The sequence below is a fragment of the Acanthaster planci genome, linkage group LG14 (genome assembly GCF_054643075.1).
Source record: "Acanthaster planci isolate LZ-2023a linkage group LG14, COTS_SCS, whole genome shotgun sequence".
In the NCBI taxonomy this organism is placed as follows: Eukaryota; Metazoa; Echinodermata; class Asteroidea; order Valvatida; family Acanthasteridae; genus Acanthaster; species Acanthaster planci.
Genome location: NC_141790.1, coordinates 14,141,543 through 14,160,869, shown reverse-complemented (window position 1 = coordinate 14,160,869; position 19,327 = coordinate 14,141,543). Strand labels below are relative to the sequence as shown.

Genomic DNA, 19,327 nt, shown 5'->3' with positions numbered 1-19,327 from the left:
CAGTTTTATATTGTAAAACTCCAAAGTGATTAAGGTAGAATTCATGTTCAATCAGACTTTGTTGTCTGGGTCTAAAATGGCTCAATTTCAATCTTACCAGTATTTTAGGTCTTACTTTTGAAATACAAAAGAAAAACAAACCCTTGGAATGTCTTGTTTTCAACCATTTTGTCCTGAGGTTCATACCTGGCAATTTTTTTATTCAAATTTCCAAACTCAAATTTTGAAACACTTGCTAGTATCACCTGCTTGAATATAATTTCATTGTTAGCACTCACTGTAAAAGATCTAAGCCTTCTGATTATGCATGACCACTAGTTTGAGTTTCTGAGGAATTGTCTTACTTGTGACTCTCATGCTGGGTTAGTTTCAGTTTCTGGTTTTGCTCTCTGTCCAGAATGGTTATGAGGTCAGATCCTATATGCAGACAGGAAAAACCTCCCTCCTGAGGAATCATGCGAATTATTCTTTTAGCTTGTTTTATTGGCTTTGTTGTACCAGTATTCTGCTTTATTTCTTTAGGGTTCTTGTGGAAGTTGGCACTATTCTTTTTAAAAGAAAACTAAAACTGATCATTCAAGGAACATCTTTCATTATTCACTTGAATTTAAAATGGGCGGCTTCAGTCTTTGAAAACTGAGAGGTTATTTACAAAGTGCCCCTGTGGGGGCCGATTTATAGCTCTTGCGATTTTGCCAAAGGTCCAGAGTTCGACTGTAGTCATTCCCACTGATCCTGAACCCTCTGCATTCCAGTTTTGGACTCTAGGAAGCCCTGTGGCTGTGTTCCCCTAAGGACCCCAACCTTAATAGTCTGTCTAGACAGGGGGCAGCAGTTACTGCCAAGGTCAAGGTATGTCCCAGGGCTACCTTGTGTCAGATGAAGGGTATTCCTCAGACTCAGGCAATCTGTTTTGGAAGGCGGTCCACATTCCCTGGAAGTCATTAAACGTAAGGTCCATTGAAAAATAAAATTCTGCCCAAAACCTCCAGCGTGGAGGTTTGGCTTTCCGAAACTCGTTACTTGAGCAGTTGGGTCACCTCAAACAAGTCACGTTTTGCAGGGGTAGGGGTAATTGTGGAATTTGTTTGTTCCTTGGTTCTTTTCTAGTAGAGGATGGGGGAGGGGGCTTGTAGGTGTTTTGGACCATTCATATTAAGTCCAACACCCATGATGAGTCTGCTTGTTCTGAGTGCCGAAGAGTGTTGGAGTGAGATTGACACATCCATTTCAAAACCATCTTGAAACATCACTGGTACGCAGGTTCTGCTCAACTTGAGACTGACACTGTTGTTATTAAAGAAATGTTTTCACAATGCCAGTAACAAGAGGAGATACCTACAGTGTTTAGATTTGATTTTGAAGGTGTTATTGCCGAGAGATTTCTCCTTTATGAAGCAAATTTTTCTGTGTTCAGTTTTTTAGGTTTCTGCAAATAATAGTTTGTTTCTTCTCTGCATACTTCCTGCTTAGAAAAAAAAATTTGGCGTGTGAAGACTTATGATTTATCTCTGAAGTGTGACCTTGATCTGCCGGTTGTAGCTTTTCCACCCATTTGTTTTTTAAAACGCATTGCTGACGTAAAGAAATCTGACTGTGACCTGAGCTTCATAACAAGAATTTCTATTTTTACTGGGAGGTGTGTTTGGTCAGTCATCAGTTGTCAACTGATTTGTATTTGTATTTTTAAAACAAATCCTTCCATTTGGCATATATTAATATTGTACGTCTCACATGTTATCATAACTAGTTCTTCAGCCTCCACGCCAGATTTTGTTTTCAGGGAACATTCACCCACTTCAAAAAAATCTTTTTTTGTTCCTCATGTTTTACATGTTCTGGATTTACTTATTTCCCGGGCTTTGCTTTCGCCGAAATCTGCGGCAGGTGTTGTGGATTTACATTGCTGGTGTTCGTGATTGTTCCATTGTATATGTGCTGTTATATCTGCGTTTTGGACTCCAGGAAGGGGATTATGTTGTGAGGGCAGGCAGGCCTATGTCGACAGCCATGCTAAAGTCTCCCTCCCGGCTTGCCAAAGAGTCATCCGCCAGTGTGAAGTGGGTCAGGCAGAGTGGGGAAACTGATTGTGTCTTGACTAGTCCATGTCCATGCTCAGTTTGGAGTTTGGAGTATATTCATAGAGCTTCGTTTGAGAGGGGTGCATTTGAGAACAATTCTTCGGAATCATTCAGTCTCTTGTTGCATTAGGAAATAAAAACCGTTGATATTCATTAGTTAGAAATCACTTTCATTGAGGTAGTCAATCTAGTCACAAGTTATCTTAGTCTAGATATACCCAGGCCCAGCAAGTATTAAAGAGAATGCTCACATAAAACCAAATGCTCACTTTTCTCGCGTAATTAAAAAAAAATCATTCAGGGGCTTGGCATTTATCCATGACCAAGCCTCAGAGGTCAGGGGTCACAGATTTTTGTGTGTGTGGGGGGGTGTTGATCATGGTTGTGGCAGGTCTAGGGGAGGTATGTTTGTGGGATTGAGTGCTTAAATCTAGGAGGAAATGTTTTCATGTTTCAGCCGGCTTCCAGGGATTAATCCTGGGCCTGGCATGAGAGTCTGTTCCTGTCTGCCACCCCAAAACAGCCCCAGCCTTGAACTCTTACAAGCTGACAAGTTGTTATTGGCAATCCTCCTAGACCAGACGAATAAATCAGTCAGCTCAGACATACATGTACACTACAAACCCATCAGAATTGGGTGATGTGGGTATGCAAGTGCTACCCTTGCATGAGATGTTGTGGATGTATGATCTGTGGGGAGAAAACCACTTGCTTGCTCTGGTGAGATTCAAATTTTCTACCAGTAAGTGTAGGGACTTTCCATGCAGCCACTGCATTCGCCAAAATCTACTTGTCAATTTAAATCCCATCTGGGCAGCAGACTCAGACGAAGAATTCTGTTCCCATCTCACATTTTGGTTTTGTCAAATTCTGAGACTGTCAATCAGTTCTATTTCACAGGTGTACTGTATGTATTGGCTGGTCCTGCCATTAAGACCCAAGAAAGTCTGGGTAGGGCAGACTCACGTCCAGCAGGCGGGTCCACTGCTTGATAGAAACCCCCGACAAGGCAGGCCCCTTCCTCTGAAAAACCATGCAAAAAGCCAATTGTAATAATGCGGTAGAAGGTAGGCAGCCGTTTTTGCCTTGCAAAAACCTAAATACAACTAGGTTGGGAATAATTGAAACCATCTCTAGTGTGGCTTTGAGTCTCAGGAGATAACTTTTATTATTTATACGGGCAGGTACACGTACCTGTTAGCAGTTCCATGTATGTACAATACACCTAGTGCTATTGGTGAATAAAAGATCAGAGTCCATTTCAATACAAGTCCTCATTAAAAATTAGTGCTGGAAGGAACATGGAAGTTATTGACTAATGACACCAAGACCCTTAGAAATAAAATGAAAAGAAGAAAGTAAAGTGGCTTTTATTGTAAAAATGGCTTGGGGCAGGTGGCCCTTCAGATTACCATTATTTGGCTTTTTTTCTTTTGTTAAATTATTTTCAAGCTCCGAGTTCTGAAAGACTTTTTTCAGTGTTAATGTGTGAAGGGACTCAGTGGGATGGAGCCTAGAGATGCATTGAAGTGGGAGTCCTTTATGATTATTCCATGTACCAGATCGGGGATGTTAACCAAACACATGCCACTGTTGTTACTGTTTTTTGGGAATTTTTTTTTTCACCTGGCTGCAGAAGGTTCGATGAACTGACAAACCTGTGGATAAAGTCACTGACCTTATGTTGGGAGGGGGCCAGCTCTAGCCCTATGGACTGCTTCATATTTATAGGTTTTTCACGTTCTTTACTTGCCATAGAAGGATTTGTCCTTGGACTTTCTGAAATTGAAAAGGTTTGCAATAGAGGATTTATTTGAAAGCATTTGACGTCATTGTTGCGCAGTTTTGGGAGCAGGAATAGTGTTTGTGGCCTTGAGGTACACGCAATTAAGTATTCATTTGACTGCAGTTTCATGTAATTTGAAATTTCCGCAATCATTAGGTCTTTCTGCAAAGTTATGAATAATTTAATCTTTATGTACACAAGAAATAATAATCATGTATGGTCAAATTACGCTGTACACAGAGTTTTAACACAGGCACATGTATTGGAAAGAATAACATCACAGGTTGAAGCCCCCAAAATGACAATTGGAAAAAGAAAATAAAACACCCACAAGTGAAAATTGAACATTTTGGACCCATCGCATCCTGCCTCTCTAGATTTGGGAAAATGGATGGTCTTCATGGATGTTGAAAATGGCAGCGCGTTGGAGTAGGCTTGAGAGCTCTCCTGACGCGGCTTGGCTCTGCTGCTTCCCACGCCTTGCTGATCGACAAGGAAGTAAACGGTAATTGTCCGCAAACTGTCAGTCATTATTTCGCAATTTGGATCGGTGGTTTCGGATCTCTGTTTTCTTGTCAGGGAGGGGGGAAATGTGCAAACTTTCAGGTGTTGGAGATCAACAGCAATTCAATAGTCACAGCTCAATATTCTGTTCCTTTACAGAGGCCTGTGATGCATTCAAGTTTCTTTTCTTTTCTTTGTGGAGTTCGGCATTGTTGGTAGGAACACTGGACAGCTTCAGTTCTTATGCAGGGTATAGCTGCAGGATGGTAGTGTTTGTTTTGTGCTGTTGCAACATCCAGCCCTGGGGCAGTTTCATGCAAAGCGTTGATCAGTTTCGGGGAATTGTTCATAGGGAAAAGCCAGTGGCGAATAGTTTGCTGGACTGAAAAAAAATCTCTGTGTTGGAAAAGAAAACTGTTGTTGGAATTTGTTTGATTCCTGTAAAAGATGTATCACCAACACTATAAAGGCCAGAGTAGTATGGTGGCCAATAACGTGATTTTTCACAAGATCTGTTGTTTTAAATTTTGTGTATTTCATTAAATACTAAAATCAGCTCATTATGTCTTTTCTTTTTTTTTCCCACTGTGGACACCGAATTTTTCTCCCCAATGGCATGTACTTCCAGACATGTGGCCCTTGGAACACTAATTATTTCAGGAAAAAAAACGCATTTGACAGAACTCCTCCACATTTCCTGAGGGTCCTGATTCAATTGACATTTTGAGTCAGGACTTGGAAAGACCCCTCCTCCCCAAAAAAAGGTATTACCAAACAGAGTGACGTCAGTGTTTGTCAGATGGAATTTTAGGTTGGGTTGTCACTCTGTCAGACCTTTTGTCACTCTTTTAAATGACAAACTCCAAAAAGAAAACTGAGCTGTAGACTTTTTCCACCTCTCCATTTCATTTGCTTCAAGTTTTGAATTACATTTGTAATTGTTGCAAGAGTTCTGACTTTGTTAAATAGTCCCCGGAGACTTCTTGCTCCCTTTTTTGCACAAGGATTGCCCCATTTTCCGGGCTATTTTCTCTGTCAGTAAGAGTTTTCCCTGCTGACCTAGCACACAGTGTGGTCTGTCCAGGGTTGCCTGTCAGTCAGGAAGCTCCAACAGAATGCCTGTTAAACCAAACACCTTTTGAGAATGAAGATTTTGTCAGAGTAGTTGCAAAATACAATTGCGACGGCCTTCCTTTGTCACAGTGACCCCAGGCAAAGTTGCGGATGTACATTTTCAAAGTTCCAGAATTTGGCAAGAAAGATTTGTGCAATTTTTTTCAGTACATGTCAACAACAAGAAAACTGTAGCAGAATTTCTACAGAAGGGGAAAACAGGAGTTTTCAGATTCCTCCTCGTCCTAGCCTACCCACAGAACTGTCGGGATGGGCCTGCAATTTCAGTGAGGCTGTGTTGTCCAATCATGTTAGATAGACAGTGCCATTCTTTACTACAATGCATTTCTGCCAGGCAAGTGATACTTACTCTGAGCAGCTTAAGACAATTCTTGGATTTTGGGGAAAAGGTAACAATAAAATGACACCCTGGGTGTTGAGTAGGTATAAGATGGGTTTTTGGCAGCTTGTGGAAGATTTTCTGCCAACCATAGTTCCAGAAGTAAAAGAGTGCTTTTATTGTAAATAAGATAAAGCTCCTTCTTCAGGAAGTTCACATTATTTATGACCATTGTGACCTTTTTCACGATTGTGAATAATAGTCAGTGTACTCCCTTACAAAAGAAAAAAAAATGGAGTTTTGAAAGAATGTGACGAAAGAAAAGAGAAAAATGTGAGTCATAACAGTATGCAGACCATAAAGAATGCTGCGATGGAGGGAATGCGGCCGGTGGTATACGGTTACTAAGCCCCGGCCTGTCCCGTATGTACATGTAGATGGTTGAGGGGGAGGGACTGGATCGACTAGTCTGTGAGACAAACACCGAGGAGGCAAGTTGTTGTGCCCGAACAGATTGGCCCGCTGTGAAATATGCTCATGGACAGACTGCCGGCTGCGTAGAAGGTAAAAACTAAAAGAGTTCAGGATTTCGGCGGTGTGTTTGGGAGGCCTGTTGTGTCTAAGGTGGTGTACTCTGAGGGTTGTCGGGACGACTCCTGTTATAAACTGGGACAGCCTGCCAGGTAAATGGTTCTTGTGATTTGAAAGCTGTGAAAGTGCCAAAGTGCTACAAGTAAAATCTGTATCTGCGGGGTTTGTAGATTTCTTTTAGTTAGTTTTCAGTGTGATTTCTTGCTCTTGCATTCCTTTAACTGCAGTGTTTGCTGTGTTTATTCTTGGTAGAAGGTAAGTGATGTTGCACAGTACATACTATTTACATGATTTTGTTTCAGGCTAACAAAGGTGTGTGTCCTCCAAAGCTGGCAATAAAGCCCCTCGGACAAGTTGCACATAACTCATTGGTTCTGAGTAATCATACAACATCATCCAGTTCTGGCCAGTTGTGGGTGCTTGATTGAACCCTTGATACGTGTATCTCTGTGATTACTGGGGTGTGGGGAATAACTTTTCAACAAGTTCTGCACTTGCTCACTGGCAGTGGGAATGGAAGGGTTTCAGTCTGTGAGAACCATAATATCTGGAAGCGGAGGTGCGTGAGGTCTGACCTTAACTGAGGGCAATGTTGGTTTTCTAGGAATTCTTGTTGTTAGCAGACCGGGGCACAGACATTGAGTGATGAAAAGGAGCAGTGTTTTCACTTTAAAGACTTCTGCCTGAATAACAGGCAGACAGGAGAACATGCTCAAGAAATTTGCCATTCGCCAGTTTCCATAATATGCTGTTTGTTCTCCAGAGCAATTGGTCATAAGCCCAGCTAGGCCTTGCCACCTCTCATCCAGAATTTTTGAGGGAGCTGGCTGACAGTTTTCTTTCATCCAGATGAAGCCATGCATATTGGTCCATCCAGTCAGCTTCATAGTGTTTTTTTTTCTTAATTGTCATTTTTTTTCTGTTTTAACATCCCATCCATCATTCCATTTCATTTTCCTGCTCCACCAGTGTTATTTTTACGCTACCAGAATACAGAGCCCACCAGTCCCCGATTCAGACCTAAAAAAAGGGAAATAAATGTGTGCTGTCTCTGTGTAAGTGCAGTCCCTCCCCACCAAAGCAAACAAAAGATTCATTACAGGACTACACAATCATCCTGGCTGCTGTAAGTAGGTTAATGCAAACCTAATAGTATTAGATCTCTACTCACTCCCCTCTTCCCAAGTGTGATAATCAAGTGTAATCTTATCAGCCTGGGATTGTTAATGTGAACAGGACTGTTCACCATGAAAGAGAAGACAGGATTAAATGTACTTTTCTGGGGGGGGTGTCTCACTGAGGTGTGAATGTCTTAAACTGTCAGCTGCTCTTTTTTATTGTCTCTTAATGAGCAAGTTGTTAGTTGAACTGTTAACTGCTTTCTGTCCCAGTGATAGGTTGAATTGATTGACTGAAGGGACTGATGGAGGCAAGTATTCTGTGTAGGCCTAATTCTGTGCTGTCATTTGCAGACGTGGTAAAATCCGAGATGACATTCCGACGTTGTTTGCGGATTCTTGCTTAATGGTCAGGTTTATCTGTCCTCGTCGATAAATAATGGACCAGATTCTAAAAGAGATTTCCCAAGGTTGCCAATCCCACCAGGAAAAAAAACTGTCATGATTCATTGTCACTGCTCGGTGTTAGGTTGTAAGCACAGTGCTGATCCTTGTGACTTCTATTACATTCTCCTCATGTTACCTTCAAAGTCATCAGTTGAGTTAACAAATATCTTTCCCGAAGATACAAAATCTGTTCATCTTGGGTTCAGTAACCCCCGCCAGGCTGTATTTAGAGACACCGACTTTGTCAAAGGGGTGTATTTTATGGACAGGATGGAGCTTTCATGTGAGCGCCAAACTATGGCCAGGTGTAAAACAAGGGACCTTTGAGGTCACAGATCTCAGTAAAAGGTCTCAGCTTGCGGCCAGCCAATTGTAAATCCGTCATTAGCTGATGAGGCTGTTCTCGGGGACGGATGGGGCCAACAGCCACAGTTGTAAATTCATGTTTCGTTTCATATTTCTAGCGCCCATTAACGCCTCACAGGCCTCACTGTAATGCTGCATCTGTTCCCTGGCGTGATTGATGGTGGGCTGTCAAGGCCCCCCATCCAAGTTCAAGTATGGGAAAAAGTTGAGCAATTTCTTTATCAGCGGTGTATCTGAGTGGGACGGTCTGTGGACTTTGATTGGGGCCGGCAATTGGCTTGGACTCGGGCTTCAAAGTGTCCAGTTTCACCTGGCAGCTTAGCAAAAGTGATGAAAGCAGCTTGGTGCAAATATTGAGCTCAATGGATTTGGAGTTTTTCAAAGACACCGTTTCATGTGTCTTAGTCCCTGTTTCATTTAGTAACTCAACACTGTGGCAAGATGTCAGATCTGAATTCTCAGTGCAAAAAAAAACCCAAGAAAAAAGGAAGAGCTTAAAAAGAATCTGATCTTTCAAAACACTAACATTTCAAAGGGGGGGGGAGCAAGAGGTTAGAGTACTGCAGTTACTGATCAGGGCGGCCTTTTCAATGTGAGGGGTCCTCATCAAGACTGGCAGCATAATGGTACAGTTATCAACCAGTTACCTGGAGCCAACTTTGTTCCGTTTAATTCTCTCCACGTGTTCCGGGCTGCTTGGTTTTTCTCCATCGATGAGTTTCAAATGTACATGTATATTGTGCTTGGGGGGAAGAAAAGGAAACAGGAGAGTTGGAATCTGGTCACACACTCTTGGGTGCAAGGATTTCCTTTTGGGGGGGTTCTGCTTTCTTTTGTAATGAATTAATTGTGAAGATTTAATAGGCTAGTTTGATGGATGGTGAATTGGGCTGGATTAAACACCCAGGGCACGGGGTCTGGGGTCTGCATGTCTGAGTAGGTACCTTCTGTGCATTGTAGGAATCAGCGGAGGGGACATTATTGGAGGGAATCTCACGGCCTCATTTGTCAACATATCAATTGTTCGAAGTTGTTGATTATACAGCTCCATAATCGACCAGGATATCTGCGTGAGTTTTGATTCATAATTCAATACTTGTCAGCTTGGAGATTCAACCGTAAACTTTGATTCCTGCGGAATGAGTTTGTGGTGAAATCTACTACTAATGGAATTTTGGAAAATACTCTTTGATTTCTGGAATGAAGACAACTCCTAAGTGTTTTTTCTTTTCTTCAAATGCAATCATATTTTCTTCTTTTTATGCAGAATGACAATTTTTAGGAGTAGAATATGTGCAAAATGGAATTTACAACTTTTCTCCATTTGTGAAGATTGAAGAATCTGAGAACTTGCATGTATGTAAGGAAAAAAAATTGGGGAGGGGAATGGTTATTTTTTTTTCTCTGAAAAGATGCCATGGCATTAACACTGGGAAAACTGTAAAGTATATAAAGTTATTGAGATCGTATGGTATACAAAGGGCTTGCTGCATGTTCATTTACTGGTCCCTTACATGCATTTGTTATTGTCAAAAACATGGGGGTTTTTAAGTATGAACTGTGTAAAAGGAACGGCGCATGAACACGGCGTATGACGGGCATTCACAGTCAATGTATGCAAGCCATTCGCCTCTGTAAACCCCTGTAGACCCGGTGGATGAGAGGGTCCCTACATATGCCTGTTTGGCTCATGCGGGCATTCACACAAACTGCATAACGACTGCCACCGAGGAGGGGGGAAGGAAAAAAAAATTGCAAGTGAGAGTAAAGCTTGCAAACTATCTAGGTCAATGTGGCACAGCATGCATGATGCAGCGAGGCGCAGACTGACGCTGAGCTGTCACGTCGATGCTGGACTCCAATCCGTCAATCGCCAGAACCCAGGAGCCCCGTCACACATGAATGGACAGCTTGGAATTTTTTTTTTTTAGGAAAGAGAGATCCATTCAGCATTTTCTGAGTGGTTTAGTCTTGTCTGCCTTGGTTGGTATCACGTTCAGTTGAGGGGGTTGATCGAGATTGTCTACGTGTGCATAAACTGTCCATTAGAGGGAGGACGGAGGTGAGGGGACGTACATACCGTACTGGTAGGAATGGGGTTGTTGGGAGGCACGTGCTTTACGTACACAACCACGGCACCAGTGGAGGTTGCATGCTTTCATGACGCACTCGATAGCTGCAAGGTAACGTATGTAATGCTTGTGTACGTGTACTGACAGTCGGGCAGTGTATGGTCGGGATTGTCATTAGAGTTGCCAATTGTTTTGTAAAAACAATGAACTGTTTAGCTTTGGTGCGCAAGGTTGATTATGCTCAGCTTTTCTTGTGTTTACATTTTAAACCAATGAAGGAATTCAAACATTCAGCTTTCAAGGTCTGGGAGTTAAATGTAGATAACCCACTGTTACAATTTCATTTCAGTTGGAATGCATTTGTTTCCAAATTTGTCAGACAGCTGAAGTTGTGTTGCTTGGCCCTAGGTTTGTTTCCTAGGTATAGGTGTGTTTGTCATGGCACAGAACTTCTGTTAGCCACTGGGTTGTTCACATAAGCCATGTTTTTGAGTTGTCAGCAGGTGATGTAAGTTTGTCAGAATGTTTAGAATATTCCCAACGCAACTTGCGGATAAACTCTGGATATACATGTACATGTGTACTTGCACGCAGTTACAGTATATGAAATCTGCAAACTACGTTTTTTCTCGGTTCATTCAAAATTACTCTAAAACTGGGCATATTTCGTCTGTTTCGTTGGTACCATGCTCAATTTTAAATGCACACAGCAGATCAACCAATGAGGGAATTCAAAAACTCAGCATTGAGGTCTGGAACTTAAGACTTGGTTGTTTGTGAAGATAACCCACTGTTATCATTTCAGTTCTAAATGTATTTATTTCCCAAACTGTCAGACAGCGGAAGTTGTGTTGCTTGACCCGGTTGGTTTTTATCTTGTGTTTATAGTAGAGTTGTATTTGTTATGGGACTGGATCTTGACACTTCTCTCAGCCGCTGGGTTGTTCACATAAGCCCTGTTATTCATGTAATAGTGTACACTCTAAACTGTAAATTGGCCAGTGTTTAGAGTATTCCAACTTCCAACTTTGGGATAAACTCCAGATCTACTTGTATCCAGCTACATGTACAGTACTTGAAATCTACAAACTACTTTTTGAGGGTTCATTCAACCTTACTGTACAACCAAGCATATTTCTTCTGTTTGGTTGGTACTGTGTTCGATTTTGGATGCACACAGCAGATCATTTACCCCATAATAGGTTGAAATTGTCAAATTGAAATTGTCAAATCCTCAGGTACGCGGTATACATGTGTATTTTAGCTCCTGACATTCCCTCACAGATTTCACAGCCCTGAACTTGAGTGAAATGCTCTCTGCCTCTGACTGTATCACATGATGTATGGTGATACTAACTTGTCGAAAGGAATGTCAGGAATGACTGTAATGTCTACGTAAACAATTGAGAAATGCTGTCCGTTGAATAACTGTGTTTGTCTGGTGAAATGTTTACTCCAGAAAAAGGAGTTCCTTGTGCACAGTATGTATGTTCCAGACATGCTCGCATGCTGAAGGGAAACGCAGCTGGTAGCATGATTTCAGTTAAAGAGAGAAATCAGTCTTTCCTTCCTGATTCCTTCCCCTGTTCCTCCAACCCCCCTCCCCTCCCCCCAAAAGGCCAAATGCATTTTCCAGTCGGCTTTGCGGAGTACATGGATTTCTTAAAGGGTTTGGTCAGTAATGGGTTTTGGGCACACTCATTTTTACTGGTTCAAGAGTGGTAAGGAGTGGAACTTGTTGCCATTGCTGGTCAAGAAAGGCACTCTCGAGAAAAAGGTTCCTGGGAAAAAATAGATTTGAGATTTGATGCAGTGGGACAGATTAGTTGTTACGATCCACTTAACTGATATGGTTATAGTTGAAAAGCAAAGTGAAGACATTTCCAAAGGGGAGGAACATGTCGTTGTAAAATACATGTTGCATCAAAGTTTCTTGCTGTGTATCAGCTGACAGTTTACTACAGTGCTTTTATGTTTTTTCACTCGTCCCTCCGATGGAACCATGTCAGCCAGGCTGGAACAATATCTTGGAAGAGTTTGGGCGGGCTGGGAAATGCAAGTTGTGTCTGCTACTGTCGTTACACACTAAGAAGGTTTAGTTTGAGATTGATGTAATGCCACTCATTCATCTGGTCGGCCAAACTAATGAAGTGGCATTATCAGTTGACAGTAGGGAGCATGCACAAATGATGACATTTTACCAGTTAATTTTTTTAAATCTGGTTTTAATAAAAAATGTCGGAGGCATCTGGTTTAGTTAAGACTCTTCAAGGACGTGTCTACTTAAGTGGACAATGTTCATCATGTTGATCTAGAAGGAGCGCTGTCTGTAAGTTGTGGATATTTTAATGCAACACAGAACCTTGGAAGTCTTTTTTATTGAAATCCTAACGATTAACAGTAAAAAAAAATCTCACCGAAAAAGTGTAAGTGAACCTAGCAGTAATGTATTTGTAAGTACTGGTATTTTCCTATGGATTTTCTTACAATACGTGTCTTTCGTCAGTTTAGGGAATAAAATAATCAGCCAACTTTTCCCACCATTTGGAGGGGAATACCAGTCGGTTACACACAGTTAGTCATCCTCGGTAAACATGCTGCACCAAACCGCATGCATACTGGCAAGGGCCCGGTAATCCACGATTAATTTCCGTCAATAATGCAGTCTGGGCCCAGCGCTCGATTAATCCAGATCCGCTGTTTCACCAGAACACCGCTGTCTGCGTCACAACCCAGGCAGAATCGAGTTTGTCGATTGGCTGTCGGATCCAAATCTCCCTTGAGGGGTGGCCGAGGGGAAACCTATTGTCCCCACTCCCACACCCCAGTCTCCAATCTCAGGTGACAGGGTGGAGAGAAAGGTGTGAGGAACAGGAGAAAAATTCTCCAGCAAGGGGTATCTGGGAAAAATTGGGTTAACAAAAGCTGTCTGTTTGTGGTTTCACCACCATTGTCAGGGGGAGGCGTTTAAACATTGCTAAATGTGTTGGAAGTAAGATCTGGGTTGGCCTCATGCTGTGTCTTTACCAAGCAGACATCAAGCTGATTACATGCACTTGAGCATAGGCATGAAAGGCAGCGGCATTTGGTGTTGGGGCTTCAGGTCGGAGGTCAGACTGCAATAGCTTAGGCATGCTGGGAGTCGGGATTGTTTGGATGAATTCCACCATGGGGAGATCCGGGGCGCTTTTTACGCTTTGGTATTTTCTATAAACATGTTCTTCCCCTGCCGTTAACAGAGGTAAGGACAGGTAAATGGCCAGTGCCATTATTGTTGTGAGCCTTTGTCTGGGGTGGTTTTGCAGGTCAGTGGAGGTGTGGGGGGTAAAAAAAGTTTTATAGCTATTGGGGTGGTTTTTGTCTGGCTGATGTGCATATAAATGTTGAAAGCTTATTGGTTCAGCAAGGGTTGACTTACTGAAGCTGTGGCTGCATGGAGATCTCATTGTGTACATCTGACTGTTGTCTTGAAAGTTTGGGGGTAGGACAAACCCTTGTGTATCAAAATATTTTATCCCCAAAAGTGCAGCTACATTGTATTTCAGGCAGGTTTTTCTCCTAATGTTGAAAAATTGTGGTGAATTTTTGGGGGGATTATATCCCCTAATACCACACACATGTGACTGGTATCCAAGCCAAAGCTGACTTCTTTTTGCATGTTACGTGTTTGTCTGGAAGTTTTGAAGGCTGGCTCCTTGGAGAGAAAAGTGTAGTCTTCACACTGCACTCTTACATGAGTCCTGCATAGCATTGTCGGTCACTGCCAGTGTAAATGACATGCCTGTCTATTTGTTAATTGTCTAATTGGGCTGTCACATTACTTGTTTATTTAGAACGACACAGGAAAGGAATGAAATTGGAGATCGATACCTGCGCTTAATTCGATCAAGTGAGTCTGGAGACAGAGCGGGCTGTCGAGACTCCAAACAGTGGTGTGCTCTTACCACACCATAATATTGTATTTCCAGGGATGCTAAATCTTTATATAAAAAGAGAAGGGGGAGGATTGAGAAATGTATCCAATGATAGCGATCGTTACATGTATGCAAATTACTCTTTCTGGCTGGAGGGGAGTCGGTGGGTTGGATTGCAAGGAGTCTGGAGAGCCAGACAACCTGTCGATGACGTGGCAGGTCTCAGGAATATCAGGGCCAGAGGTTGTGCATTGTTCGTGGCAAAGTAACAAAAGCTGCTGGCCTGTGACAACAATGCATGGTCCAGAAATTATCCTCCCCCCCTTCCCTTTTTTATTTTATGTTTTATTTTTTTATGCGGCACTGGGTTTATAGGTGACTCAAGGAGGGTGATGTGTTGTTCACGGCTTCCACTGTCTGAAAGCTACTTGAAATCAAATTAAGTCGCCGGTATCCAATTCCTGCATAGTAAGTGCCAGTTATTGTGGCATGGCAGCTGAGGCCCCGCAGGGTTCGTAATGAGCCCAGCGAGATTTTTTTTCCTCGTTGTACTCTTTCTCGCTCTCTCTCTCTCTCCTCTCTTTCCCCAACTTCTTCTTCCTCCATTTCAAGTGGCGATAAAATGCAGCGGCCACCGCCACCCCTTGGAATTGAGCGGCCTGTCAAGCTCCTGACTCGATTTCTCGTGTGGGATATTTTGTGACAGCCAGGGGCGATATGTTCTTTCCTGTCTCGTCACGAGCGAAAGAGAGCCAACTTTTTCTCTATCTCCTTTCTCACCGTCACAATCTTTCTATCTGTTCCTTTCTTCTTCTTTTTTTTGGGGGGGTTCGGCCAATGTTCATAGCATGAAGAAGTTCCGGTCAGTCACCTCGAATGAAAAAAAAAAAACCTTTTTTTTTCCTGCGTCTCATTAGAGAACTATGCCAAGTGTTTATTAATGAAATTGGAATTGGCAGCAGTGTTGCTAATGAGACTTGGCCAGGAGCTGTGCAGGTTGAGCTCATCGTCGTGTGAATGGTGCTGTTTGTAATTGAGATCTCGTTTTTGGAGATATGTGTTGTCGGTGTCGTGTTTACTTGGGATGCCCTGGAAATATGTGCTCATATCCATTGATAGACTTGCACATGTTTTGTTAATTTACAACTGATTTTGTTTCAAATTTGATGGGGCATGCTTTGCTTTTTTTGTGATAGTTTTTGTACTGGATTAGTTGGAGTTCATTTGAAACACCCACTATTTTTCTAAAATGACAAGAACCATATCAGGGAGGCACGGTAGACCATCTGTTTTGAGACCAGTGCCCCTGTGATGTTAATTACAGTGATTTTTGAGTCATGCGGTCATGTTATACAAACGTGCCACATGATACCTCAATTTCCCCCCAGGACAGAATGTCAGGACATTGTGGTGAGTTTGTATCGATAAAAACTGAGATGTGAGGGGGGGAAAAAAGATTGCGTTCAACCTTCTCAGAATTAGTCACCGTACTCCTCAGCGTGAATCAGAGTAAATATCATAAAAATGAATTGTCCAGTTGAATCACTATCCTCATAAACACTTCCTAATACCAATACTTCCTTGATCTCATGAACAGTAAATCATTCGTCCACCATCCCCCATCCTCCAACTGTCCTCCTCTCCTAAAAGAAAACAAAGCAAGTTGCAAGAACTTGAATAAATTTATCACCTCTTGGCCAGACGACAGAAGTCATATTCTTCTTGTGTGTCGCATTGCAACTGGACTCAAATTTTCCGCCTTGACTTTTTAATTCGCAGAGTACCCCGTGATTGAGAAAGAGGCAAAAGGATGCATCATAAATTGCTTGATTTTTTATATCTTTTTTTTTTCTCTCCTTCTTTTTTCCTTTTTTTTCTCCTTTCTTGGTCGCTGTTTGATATCGTCGTCTGCCTTGTGATTAGGGAGGTGATTTATCGCGGACAGAGTGCGTTGTAAATAAACAGTCCGGATTACTCGCTGGTTTTATTCTGCAATAACGGAGCACAGCCAGCTGGCAGGATGGCAGACGGATGCGGTCTTGGAACTTGGCTTTGTAGCCTGGGAAAGAGTAAAGGGAGAAAGTGACAAGGAGTTACAGCGACCAAGAAAGGAAAAAACACAAAAAAGAATAGCTTGTACACAGTGCATACGGCAGGTTGAAATCTATTTCCAAGGATGGATTTGGGCCACAGGAGATCAATTTTTTTAAACAATGCAAAATTAAGTTGAAATCTACCGAGACGGGGCCAAGGCACTTGAATTTGTTGCACCTGCTAAGCAGACTTCCAACCAAACCCTGGATTCATGGCACTGTTCTCTGTTGATCTCATGGAGTCCCTGTTCAAAAAGGAAAGCAAGATGTTTGTGCACAATGTATACTATCAGCGGTATTCAAATTTTGTGAAAGAATAAACTTCCTGGGATTGTCCTCAAGTTGCACTCGTTGGCCTCATGATGCAGTATTTTCCAGCATTATAAGTGTTTCTCATTACCCCGTTAGTGAGTGGTTTCAATTTCCTTTTTTTTCCCCTCCAGTTTAGTCGTTACAATTACTGTACTTTAAAAGAGAAAAACATCTCTGTGAAGTAGTAGGCACATTTCATACACATTGTTTAACTGGCACCTGTACTCCTTTCATTTCAATGTTTCATGAGGCATTTTCACCTGTCTCTCTTGGGTAGGCACCAAACAGTGCCCTCAACTGTGCCTCCACAAATGCCTCCCTGCAGCATTTAAATGCCCTGTTACAATGTGAATGGCCTGTCTTTAATTAACAGCATCACACAATTTACACCTTCCCTCCTCAACTTGCTTGTTACAGGGCCGCTGTACGCGAGAAGACTGCAAATACCTGCACCCGCCACCCCACCTGAAGACCCAGCTGGAGATCAACGGTAAGAACAGTATCGCAGCCCAGAAGATGCTGCAGAACTTTCACAACCAGCAGCTGCAGCTGCAGGCTGCTGCGGCAAGCATGCAGCTGCATCAACCCGGCGCCACCATCTTGCCTACGCACCAGGCGCTCAACTCACTGGTAAGTAAACTCTATCAGTGTTACCGCTTCTTTCAGTTCTTTTCCTTTCTCCTCAAAGCTCTACTCGTTAAAAAGTGCCTCCCGCTTTAACCACTTCAGTTGGTAGAAGGGCCAGAAAGGAATGCTGAAGCTGTATCAGTTTTGTGCACACCCTGTTGAGGGCACCGCATTCACTTTGCTTTGAGCATGTCAGAAGTAAAGAAATGGTTTCTGGAAATACATCGCAAACTAGGAGAGTGTCACTTCTATTTTTATCACTGTAGTACCTGTGTGTGAAAAAAAGTATGCACTACCTTTGTGCACTGTGTAATAAAAGCACTTGCTCTGCTTTTCTGTTTTCCTTTCTGTCTTTGGCTAGCCAGCCCTTGATTTGATTGCCCTGCCATACAGAAATAATTATGTGCCAAGATACTACATGTGCTTGGCCAAAAAAAAAAAATCATGCAGTGTGCATCGTATTGATGTTTGGACAGAGGGACCTTTGCTAAGCCAAATTGTGTGTAATGGAGTATCTCTGGTCTGTAGCATTGCAGCATATGGTAGAAAATGTAGTTCTGTGGTAGTGAGATTAGCAAGTGCATTAGTTGCTCTTTTTTTTTATTTACTGTAAACAGCTTGTTTTGCACAAGAAAATCAATTGAATACAAATTGTATGTGTGCTATATCTTTAAAACAGCTGTCATTAGCATTACAGTGAAACAGGTTTGTCTTTTTTCAGAGCTTTGTCTTTGAGCAAACTAAAAAAGATAAACAAGCGCACATACCAACTAAATCAAACAATCCGCCCCGAGCTGAAGCGCACCCCCAATCGGCGAAAGAAAGACAAGTGGTTACAAGCGGGTTCTTGCACGCATTCTGCATGTACACAAAGACCATACATACCTCAATAAATTAGTTACGCTTACCCAGCGTGCTCTGCGTCAAACGCGCATATACTTGCGCGCCTCATGGCGGTGCGTACCAAAAACACGCACCCTCTTTTGTTCCGCTCGGAGCAGATACAAGCAAGACTGCTTGCCACTCCTTTTTCAGTTGCAGTGCTTTTTAGCTTCAGGCAGTGCAAAAGTTTCTGCTTTCTCCTGTTTGGAATTATGCCTGTATTTAGTCTGGCCTACCTGTTCTGTTCGTTCATAAGTGCACTTAGCATTGTGGGTTCCAATAACGGGATGCTTGTTGCCCAAACCCCCCCAGGACAGTTTTTTTTTTTTTTTGCATGTGACACAATAGACTTGCACCCGGCCCATTTCCACTTCTCATTTCCAACACAGTTTTTCATTTTTCTGGGGAGGGGTGCCCAGGGCAGCGTATCATCCCTCTTTGTGGTTAACAAAATATCATGGCAGCTTTTTACCCAGCCGATTTTTCATTTGTTACGTTTTCAACTTTACATCATGCATTGGTTTGAAACACAGACCATGATCATGCAGTGACAGATGTTATTTCCCTTTTTATGTGTTACCTTTTTTCAGTTCAGTTTAGCTTATGTCTTTGGCGATGTGGAATGATCTAGTGCAGGGCATACAGCTCTGCTAGTTACTGGAATTGTATATTCATGGCACAATGGGGTTGCAACACCAAAAAAAAAAAGAAAATCATAAGGTCACCAATTTTTTAGAATCAAGTTTGTGTAAGTAAGGGCATCTCCAGAGAAAAAGCTGTCTGGCGAATTGCATCTTGCAATCTATGGTAAAAATATGTTGTACATATATTTGTCTGGGATTGAGAAATGATGTAAGGATAATAGTAAATAGCCAGGTGTGGCCATCCAGCCTGCCTGTGTTGATCTTACAAGAGGCTTGTCCAAGGAATGCAGCAATTACATTGCTGCCACCATGGTCGTATTCCTTAAAAAGCCAAAATAGAATTCTCACATGAAGTCAGTCAGATTGTCAGCACCTGCCAACTTGGCAATGGGGCCCCTATAAGCAAACTGGTCACTGCTTGATGAAGGTCCGTCCAT

General features: G+C 42.3%; 1 protein-coding gene across 21 annotated transcripts in view; it reads left to right on the top strand.

Moving 5' to 3' along the window:
* LOC110981663 (muscleblind-like protein 3) overlaps positions 1-19,327 on the top strand; it is a 158,929-nt gene that overhangs the window by 107,362 nt on the left and 32,240 nt on the right. For 18 of the 21 annotated variants that reach the window (XM_087145439.1, XM_087145425.1, XM_087145426.1 and 15 more), the window contains one exon: positions 17,155-17,367. In XM_087145439.1, coding sequence (XP_087001565.1) covers positions 17,254-17,367 — 114 coding nt within the window. In that variant the 5' untranslated portion in view covers positions 17,155-17,253. Of the gene's footprint in view, positions 1-5,809; positions 5,840-6,267; positions 6,508-10,351; positions 10,530-17,154; positions 17,368-19,327 lie in introns of those variants that run through there. The other 3 variants (XM_087145436.1, XM_087145441.1, XM_087145433.1) reach the window with 3 other exon arrangements.